Source organism: Phacochoerus africanus, chromosome 2 (assembly GCF_016906955.1).
Source record: "Phacochoerus africanus isolate WHEZ1 chromosome 2, ROS_Pafr_v1, whole genome shotgun sequence".
Classification (NCBI taxonomy): Eukaryota; Metazoa; Chordata; class Mammalia; order Artiodactyla; family Suidae; genus Phacochoerus; species Phacochoerus africanus.
Genome location: NC_062545.1, coordinates 98,359,001 through 98,368,971, shown reverse-complemented (window position 1 = coordinate 98,368,971; position 9,971 = coordinate 98,359,001). Strand labels below are relative to the sequence as shown.

At 46.6% G+C, this 9,971-nt stretch overlaps 1 protein-coding gene across 2 annotated transcripts in view; it reads left to right on the top strand.

Moving 5' to 3' along the window:
* The first annotated feature begins 988 nt into the window (after window positions 1–988).
* LOXHD1 (lipoxygenase homology PLAT domains 1) overlaps window positions 989–9,971 on the top strand; it is a 202,333-nt gene continuing 193,350 nt past the window's right edge. For both annotated transcript variants that reach the window (XM_047769423.1, XM_047769422.1), the window contains exons 1-2: window positions 989–1,118; window positions 7,363–7,477. In XM_047769423.1, coding sequence (XP_047625379.1) covers window positions 989–1,118; window positions 7,363–7,477 — 245 coding nt within the window. The remainder of the gene's footprint in view (window positions 1,119–7,362; window positions 7,478–9,971) is intronic.

Genomic DNA, 9,971 nt, shown 5'->3' with positions numbered 1-9,971 from the left:
ATTGGGGTTGAAGGGGGGTTCTCTTGCTCTGGCTCAGGACCCTGAGTAGGGCTGCAGGGGTGGAGGTAAGGGCCAGGTGGGGTGGGCATCGGAATGCTTCTAAGGGTTTCATTTGCAAGCTCAAGTGCAATATGGGCAAACAGCTCTTGCTGAAACAGATGCTGGCTAACCTAGCCGGCCCTTTGGGATGCAATGGGGGTCACCTAGGACTCAGTGGGCTTCCCCAGCGTCCTTGGCCCTGGCCAGCAACCCCAGGAACTCGCTACTCAGAAAACATTTTGAGGGAGGTCGGAGTGTAGGTTTCTCCTCGCCAAATAACCACTTCCAGGACTTGTGCTATTGAAGAGATGGAAGCCGAGAGATGGAGAAGGATCCAGTAAGTAACTTGCCTGCCCTGTAAGATGAGCAGAGCTCTTGAATAATAGAAATAGAGGCCTCCGTGTCCTGGGGGGCTGGGCTGATTCTGGGCCCTCTTGCCTCAGGAAGGCTCCAGGCCCTGGGGGCATCTTTATGGCCCTACGAGGCTGTGAGGCTAGGGGTCTCTTTATGGGGGACTCCCCACCTGCTCCTGGGAGGGGGGCCCTGCTGTGAGGCTAGGTAGGAAATAGATGGTAAGGGCTCAATGTCACCTGATTCTCTATGAAAGGAGGAGGGGGGCAGGTGAGCAGGGGTTAAGGAGGACAGGCTGCCTCATTCCCCATGAATAAATCATGAGCCCAAGGAGAAGCCCAGGGCAGGAGCAGAGGAGGTGGTTGGAGAGAGGGGCCCAGAGAGAGGGGCCGGGGACAGGAGGGGCTGAGATAAAGCACCAAGGTTCTGCTCAAGGACCAGTGAGGAGAGGGGAGCAGGACAGCTCTGTGGGCACACGTGGGCTCTGGCCCACCCAGACGTGTAGACGGAGCTCAGGCAGAGAGGGCCTTGGGTCTGAGGAGGCATGAGAAGGTGGGCACTGTGAGCCAGGGAGTGCAGGGAAGGGGCAGCTGGAAAAATGATGCCTCAGAAGAAAAAGAGGAGGAAGAAAGACATTGACTTCCTAGCCCTGTATGAGCAGGAGCTGCTGAACTACGCCTCAGAGGATGATGAAGAAGAGCTGGAGCACGAGTACTATAAGGCCAAAGGTGTGCGGGGCCCTGGCCTGAGGGGTAGGGTGCCCGGGCAGGGGCAGAGTGGCCCATACGATCTTGTTCCTTGCTTTGAGGAAGAAATTTTAGGTTGCAACTCAGCCCCTTTCTTGTAGCTTATCCTGTTGGGTCTGTACTACATCCTCTTGGGGTACACTAGGGCCCCCACTGTACTGAGGGTCACAGAGTCTTAGTGACACAGAATAGACTAGAACCACAGTGCCCACACTCTCTAGGTCCTATACATCCCAGGAGCCACATTCCAGCCTGGTCTGCTCGGTGTGCCTGTGTCAGGCTGTGAAGGGGGTGTGGGGGGAGAGCCTCATGTGTAACCGGCAGGGGGCTGGGGGGCTGCTGTCCATTGTGGCATTGGGAGATGGGGGCCTGAGGCTTTGCCAGGTGATGCTGCAGCCCACATGGGAAGGGTAGGGGTGCTTTGGACCCAGGCCCTATTCTTTTAGTCTCATCTTCCTCTGGGGTGTATGGGAGCTGCTTTTAAAGGCTCCATCTTCTTGTCAGGTGAACCAGAGAAGGGGGGAACTAGAGATCTAGGGGCCACTTTTGGCTTACAGAGGGTTTTTGTTTGTTTGGTATATTGCTGTTTTTTTGTTTTGTTTTGTTTTGTTGTTGTTGTTGGTGTTGTTTTTCCTCTTTTTCCTCTCTTTTTAGGGCTACATCCGCGGCACATGGAGGTTCCCAGGCTAGGGGTCCAGTCGGAGCTGTAGCCGCCAGCCTATGCCAGGGCCACAGCAATGCAGGATCCAAGCCAAGCCTGCAACCTACAACACAGCCCATGGCAATGCCGGATCCTTAACCCCTGAGGGAGGCCAGGGATGGAAACTTCATCCTCATGGATGCCAGTCAAGTTGCAATTAAAAAAAAATAGGTGAAGCCTATAGGTCTGTTTTACTAGTCTCTGCTGTCTGACTGGTTCCTGAAGGCATTTAAATTCTCAGTCCTTGCTCTACCCTGGCTCACTACTCCCTGTAAGCACCTTATTCACACATTCATTCATCAGATATGTATCGAATGCTTGCTCTGTGCTTATGGGCTTGGTCTCTGTCCTTAATTCCCATCCACTATGAATTCCTTGATTATAACTGATTCTTCATTGTTGCCCTGCTGCATGGGAGTCTGGTGTGTTAGGCTTGTAGCCTCAGCCACCCTGACGTCCAAGACCTCCTTGTGTTTGCTGACTCCTCCCACAGCTCCCAGCATAGACCCACGCTCAGAAAAGGTGGTTGTCACTGTGGCACCATGAAGGCTATAGCTCTTCTGAGGCCCCTTTCTTGGCGCCGTGTCCCAGGCACCTTCTGGGGTGCACGCGGGGGCGTGGGGAGGGAAGCGAGGCGTAGAACAAGTGAGATGTGGCCTACTTCTCAGCATGCATGCGTGAAGCTCTGACTGTCTAGTAGGGGGAAGGGCATTGAGGCTAGATGTGGGGGCTGCATCCTTGACAGATACACTCAGCTTCGAGGTGATTCTTCCTGGCCCACCGGGCTGCTGGTGAGAGCATTCCAGCAGGTCTCATAGCTGTCACCTCATCCACTTCTGTTCATGGACTCTGCCTGCATCAGTGTGACTATAGGGTCCCTCTCTCTTCTTACCTTTCTTGAAGCCTTTTTCCTTCCATTCTTTTAACTCTCAAGATCCAGCCCCTCCACCCCCGCCAGAAGAGTCAAGGCAGGTGTGATGAGAATCAGGTTAAGGACTGAGACTCTGAGGACTGAGGTGATTTTAGCAAGGTCACAAGCAGGAGAGACAAGAGCTTCATCTGTTCCCAAGACAAGTCCCCACGTCTCATGATGCTGACCAATAGCATGATGTACTGCACCAGGCACCACACAGAGCGCTTTACTCACATGAACTGTTTTAATCTTCATAGCAACCCAAGGAGGTGGGCTCCCTTCTCCAAATCTTTTTCAGGTGAGGAAACTGACGCATAGGGAAGTTGAATAAACTGCCCAGGATCACAAAGCTATTAAGTTGCAGAGCTAGGATTTGAATTTCATTGGTCTGGCTGATCCTTGCTCTTGTACTTGCCCAGACTTGACCCTGGTAAAAATAGCCAGAGAAGAATGAGCCAGGGTGGGGGCCCTGCTTGCATGTCTAAGAGACGTGGACCCACTGATTCTGCGGTCAGCTGCAGGACTGGGTGCTAAGTGTGGATGAAGCTGACAGTGGTCACATGCAGAGCTTCACCTGCACTGTCATTGGTGCCCCTCATTCTAGAATGATGTGGCGCCTACTCCATTTGAGCACTGGGTTCTTGCATTATGTGCAGAAGCTTGATGAGTGTGTTGGGGAAGGAGAAGAAGAAAGAGGAGTAGGGCAGAGATTTCCTTCTGTGTCTCTCAGGTCGCCTCCTGGCTACACTGGAGTCCACCAATGGCCATAGGGAGGGGCAGCTTCCTCCGTGCTCTGAGGGTAGCCTGAGCCTGGTGCACTGGTCTACCTCCTGACTAAAACAAGCCCCATAAGTGGAAAGAGTGACTCCTACCAGAATCTGGGATCCAAAGGGACCTCAGAGGCCATCCTGCACAAGCTTCCAGCCCTGGGGCCCCTTTCTCTCCTGCTTCCCAGATAGTGGGGGCTACCTAGCATCTGTTAGAATACAATTTTCCAAGGCAGCCTCCTTGGGAATGTTGTTAATGGAGATGATGGCAGTGATGATGTTGATACTGATGTTGCTATGACAACAATGGAGATGATGGTGGTGATGACAATGATGGCGAGGATGATGATAATGTTTACTGCGTGTGGAATTCATATCTTTCAACTGCTTAAGAGTGTCTGAAAGGTGAATTCCCAGAAGTGGGAATGCTGGGTCAATGAGTATAAAAGTTGAAAGCTTTGTTTTATTTGATTTAATCTTCATGATAATCTTTCATGGAAGAAATTATCTCTACTTCAGTGATAAGGAAAATGAAGCACAGTAAGAAATTTGGTTGAAATCACACAGCCAGTGATGGTAGAACTGAGATTCAAATACTGGTCAATTTATTTCCCTAGTCCACATTCATTTCATTGATTGTTTTATTCATTGATTTATTTTCTCATCCATTCATCCATGTAATTATTTATTGAACATCTCGCATTTGTCATGTTCTGTGCTGGGAGCAACGCTTGTTGCTGTTGACAGTTTTTCTTTGCGCTGATAGGGGGATTTTATTAGTTGGGACCCTCCCCTCTGGATCAAACAGAATTGTGTGTCTTCCATGAGATATTTGCCTTCCACAAGAAAGTTCTTCAGCTGTCTGAACTTTTAAAACTAAAACATTTTAAATTTAGGAATTAATTACACAGCACAAAAGGTGTATAAATGTACAGCATGATGAATTTTTACATATGTGCGTGCTTGTGTAACCATCATTCAGAACAGAACATAAAATGTTTCCAAACTCCAGAAAGCTCCTTCACTCTCCTTCCCAGAGGTAATAGCCCTCCTGATCCTATCACCATACATTAATTTTTTCTGTTCTTCAACTTCATATAAATGGAATCATACAAAATATGCTTTGTTTGTGTGTCTAGCTTCTCTTTCACTCAACATTATATCCAAGAGATTTATCCATGTTGTGACTCCTTATGTAATTTGTCCTTTTTATCATTTGCATTCTATTGCATTTTATAACTGTATCACCATTTGTTTAACCTTCCTATTGTTGATGGACGTTGGGGTTATTTCCATTTTTTAGTGACTGTGGATAAAGCTGCTACAGATCTTGTACACATCTTTGGATGGACATATGCATTCATTTCTCTTGGATTTATAATTGGAGGTAGAATTACTGAGTCATAGCATGGGCTTATGTTTCATTACCAGGGCTTGTACCAGTTTTCCCTCCCACCAGTAATAGATGAGGGTGGCAATGGCTCCACATTCTTGCCAATACTTAGTATTTGTCAGTCTTTTAAATTTTAGTCATTACGGTGGGTAGATAGTGGTGTCTCACTGTAATTTTAATTTACATTTCCCTTATGAATAATGATACTGTGCCCTTTTCGGTATGCTTATTGGTCATTTGGATATCTTCTTTTATGACATGCTTACTTAAGTCTCTTGTCCATTTTTCAACTTTGTTGAAATATAATTAACAATAAAATGAAGCTACTTTAAAGGTGCCATTTGATGAGTATTGAGAAATGCATACATCTGTGTAACCACTAGCACCATTTATATATAGAACGTTTAAATTTTCCCTCAAAAGTTCCATGTGTCCCTTCTTAGTCAACTCCCCCTACTCCAAGCCTAGCCATGTTCTACTTTCTGCTCTAATAGATTGTTTCATGTAACTGGCATTACCGAGTATGTAGTATTTTGTGTCTGACTTCATTTGCTCAGCATAATGTGCTTGAGATTCATTTGTATTATGTGTTTTTCAGTCCTTTTTATCACTGAGTAGTATTCCATTGTATGGATATGCCACACTTTGCTTATCCATTCACTTTTTGTTTTCATTTAGGGGTATTCTGAATATAGTTGCCATGAATGTATCTATTTAGATTATTTCCAGTTTGGGGGCTATTGTGAATACAGCTGCTATGAACATTTGTGTGCAGGTCTTCGTGTGGACATGTTCTTATTATTCTTGGGTAAATACCTATAAGTGGAATGTCTGGGTCTTATGCTAAGCATATGTGTATTTGAAACAAATTGTTACTCGTTAAAACAACTGTGTGGTCTTTCTTTTTCTTACTGATTTGTGTGAATTCTTTACATCTTCTGAGTATGGAGTCCTTTGTTGGCTTCAAGCACACCTTGAAGATCTGTAGACTGGGTTCTGGAGCACTGCAATAAAGCAAATATTGCAATAAAGTGAGTCACACCAATTTTTTGGTTTCCCAGCCCGTATAAAGTTATGTTTACAACTATACTGTAGTATATTAAGTGTACAATAGCATCGTGTCTAAAAAAGGATATATACCCTAATTTAAAAATGTTATTGCTAAAAAAAATACTAACCATCACCTGAGCCTTAGATGAGTCATAATCTTTTTTTGCCATAGTAACATCAAAGATCACTGCTCACAGATCATCATAACAAGTACAATAATAATGAAAAGTTTGAAATATTTCCTGAATTACCAAAATGTGACACAGAGACAAGAGTGAACAAATGCTATTGGAAAAATGGTGCCAATACACTTGCTTGATGAGGGTTGCCGCAAACCTTCAATTTGTAAAACATGCAATATCTGTGAAGCACAATAAAGCAAAATGTGATAAAACATGTGCATTCCAAGTACCTTCTAGTCTGTGCTTGCCTTCTCATCATCATGATAGTCTTAATTTTAATTGACTCTCATTTATCATTTTTTAATGGTTAGTGCCCTATGTGAGAAGAGGCTGTGTATTCTTGGATCAGATTTGGAGGTAGTTTCTTTCTTCCTCTCCCGTATCCCACATCCCTTTCTTCCAAACTAGGCATCTCCAGGCTTCTATGTCTTCTCTCATGTGATTTGGTTCCAGAATTTCCATCATGCTGGCCATTTTCCTATGGTTTGGAAATATCCTGTATATGAGCAAACCATATGGGCAACACTTCAGGTTTTGGCATTATCTCAGGGAGGGCTCTCAGAGTTCTCTACCTGCAGATCAGGAACCCCTTTGATGTAGACTGTGAAGAATGAAGGCTTTGATTGTCACAGGAGATAGGGAGTCATGCAAATGTACTGCTTCCTTTCTCCCCCTCTTGGGAATCTTCACTAGAACTGGGGACCTCAAAAGGAAGGGCATCAATAGCAAACAGAATAAGTTTCAAGGGGACAAAGAGAGGGGAAATCAATGCTCCTGCCAAAAGGGACTCACTGGCAAAACTCTGCATCCCTCAGCCCTAGGATGGCTTATCCTGAGATTACCATGGCAACGCCCAGGTGGTCACAGGAAATGAGGACATTGTGTAGAGGGGAGGCTCAGAAGAAGGTCTTAGCATCTATGTGCTGTGCTGAAAAGATCACCGATGGGCATGAGGAGGTGTTGGGCTTGGCTCTAGTGTTGACATTGTGTGACCTGGGCTTTCCTCACATGCGGAATGAGTGTGTAGCATTAAGAGACTGTGGTCTCCTGGCAAGATTTGGTGTGGCTCTGATCCTGGCCCAAAGGCTTGCAGGTTGCAGCAGGAGTTCATGGAATTCATCGAGTCCTGTGGATCTGGCAGGAGCTAGGCTTCTCCAAGCCCACATGGTAGGATTCTGGGTTTTCTTCTGAACCTGTCATCTGTCTTCTTTCCTCCTCCAGTGTACGAAGTGGTCACAGCCACAGGGGATGTGCGTGGGGCAGGGACAGATGCCAATGTCTTCATCACCATTTTTGGAGAAAATGGGCTCTCTCCCAAGCTCCATCTTACCAGCAAGTAAGTACCAACTCAACTTTGGGTAGGGGTGGGGGTGGTCCTGGGCTGTTAGTTGGGGTTGATGTAGTTTGGAGCCCATGAAAGAAGACATGTGTGTCCACAGGCCTATTAAGAGGCCTTGCCAACAACAGACTACATGTCAGCCAGGTCTCTCCCAGTGATTTCCTGTCACCCTTCCTTAGCTCTTTTCTTGATTTTTTTTTTTTTTTATGTACAGTGATGTCTACTCTGGATATCAGAATGCCCAAGAATTCATATTAGCTGTCCCTTGATGTGGGAGAATAAACCCTCTGGATCAAGAAACCTGGTCTAGGCCCAGCTTTACCATTCAGTTGCTGTATAACTTTGGCCAAATCTCTTTGTATCCAGGCCCTTGGCTTCTTCATGTGTCAACTGGAAGTGATTGTCCCCCTTTTACCAAACTCATGGGAATTTGAGGAGGAGGAGACAAGATTGTGCAGATGTGGGAGTCATGAGCTTAAATGCTCTGCCCTGCATCTCACCCAGGGATGGACGTCCTACTGAACCTGACTGTCTGCAAACACACTTCAGTCAGTGCGAGTATGTGCACATGCGTGTGCACACACACGTGTGTGTGTGTGTGCTTGTGCCCTACATGTAATTGTGACCCACCGAGAGCAGAGGCTGCTGCCTCTTCTTTTCCATCCTCTCCCCCCACCACACAGGGGCAGGGGGACACACGCTTACAACACACAGCAACACTGTAGTGGAATCATAGAATCCCAGAAATATCCAGGGGCCTTACTGGTGGCCTGGACAGCTGGTTTTCACCTGGTGTTGAATGGAACAGGGGGTTGGTCAGTTGGTTTTTCACCCCCCAAACTCCATCTTTCCTCCCCTTGGACTAGCTTTGCTGAGACCAGCTCAGCAGGATGGGGCTGAAGAACGGGTGCTGTGAAACTTAAGGAAAAAAGTTAACATAAAACAAAACACAGAGATATTTATCTTAAGTAAAGGTGGGAACCGGGGGACTCAAGGTCTCAGGGACCAAGAGCACTGCCTCGAGAAACCACACTGCTTTTATTGTGCTCTTTAGGATTACGTCAGTCGAGGAGGGGGCTATAGGTGGAGGATATAGGGGTTTTTTTAATTATTTTATGTTTTTTTATTATTTTAAAAGTCACCTAGCTGGTAGATGGTTAAGCTTTCACTCTGACCTTTAGGCATTTAACAGTCATTAGCATTTGGGGAAGCTATGCATAGCATTTCAGAGAATCCTTTATCTGCGGCAACCCAGAGTCCCTAGGTTTGCACCTTGGTTCTCTTTGCTAATGCATATTCTGCTAACGACCGCTCATAAACCACTTGGGGCCTTGAGGTTCCTCTTTCTCTTATTCTTTAGAGGACAAATCATGCTTGTGCAAACGGCGTGCCAATATGCACAGGTCCGGAGTGCCTGGATCAACGCATTAGGTCCTCATTCAGCTGACCCCATGAATAACTTATGCCTTTTGGTCTTTGTTCTTAAGCTTAAGTCACTTACCATCACTGTGACTGTTTTTCAAGCAGGAAGATGGGGTACAGTAAAGCAGGACAAGATGGAATTTTCAGCAAAGAGGCTAAGAAAATATTGTAGAAACATGTCTCATGACACAGCTTGACTTAGGCTTATTTTAGGCTTATCCACCGAGTATCCAAGTCAGACTCTTTGCACCAACGGTTCTGTAGCCAAGAAAAGTTTGAAAACCTCTCAATTCATTCCAGCCTGTTCATGGGGATTGGGGGGGCTTTGAGGGGAGTAGTGAGCAGCTCCAAGTTGGAGCTTTTGATGGTAAAGCTGGTCCTCGAACCCCAGGGTCTTGATACAGACACTTCCTGGAGCTCATGACCTCATGGCTCTGGAGGGTGTGGGGGAGACTTCCCTGCAAGCCTCCTGGGGCTCCAGGTTGCGGTGTCTGGGATTTATGGCACCTCCAAGGGTGGCAGGGGAAGTGGTAGAAGGGTGGGGGTCCTCAGGCCAGGAGGTCCACAAAGCATGCTTAGCAGACTGACAAGGCTCAGGGGAACGCCTTGACCATGAATGCAGACTCCAGTGTAAATGCAGAGGCGATGAGGCAGGTGTAACGTTCTATCTTGTCCATTTCTGCAGAACAGGGTGCCCGCCTTCTTGCACTGCTTACATTGCCGAGTGCCTCGCTTGCAGAAGTCCTTTTGTCCAGTGCTATGGGCACGGTAAAGAGAATACATGAAATGCCCATCCTCTCTGCCATGTGTCCTTCCTAGAGCATACCCCTTCAGGGAGAAGCCACTAGACCCTAGGGCACTGGCCACATTGTTTTCTGGAGTCCCCGGCCTGTCTTTTTTTTTTTTTTTAAGAACCATTTCCCCTTTTCTGGTGGTTCCTCACTGTCTTTCCTTCTTTCATGCATCTAATAGCCTCAGAGTCTCCTCCCTCACCTTTTTCATTTATGAAAAGACCCTCTAAGGGAGTTCTTGTTGTGGCTCAGCAGGTTAAGAACCCGACTATGAGGGT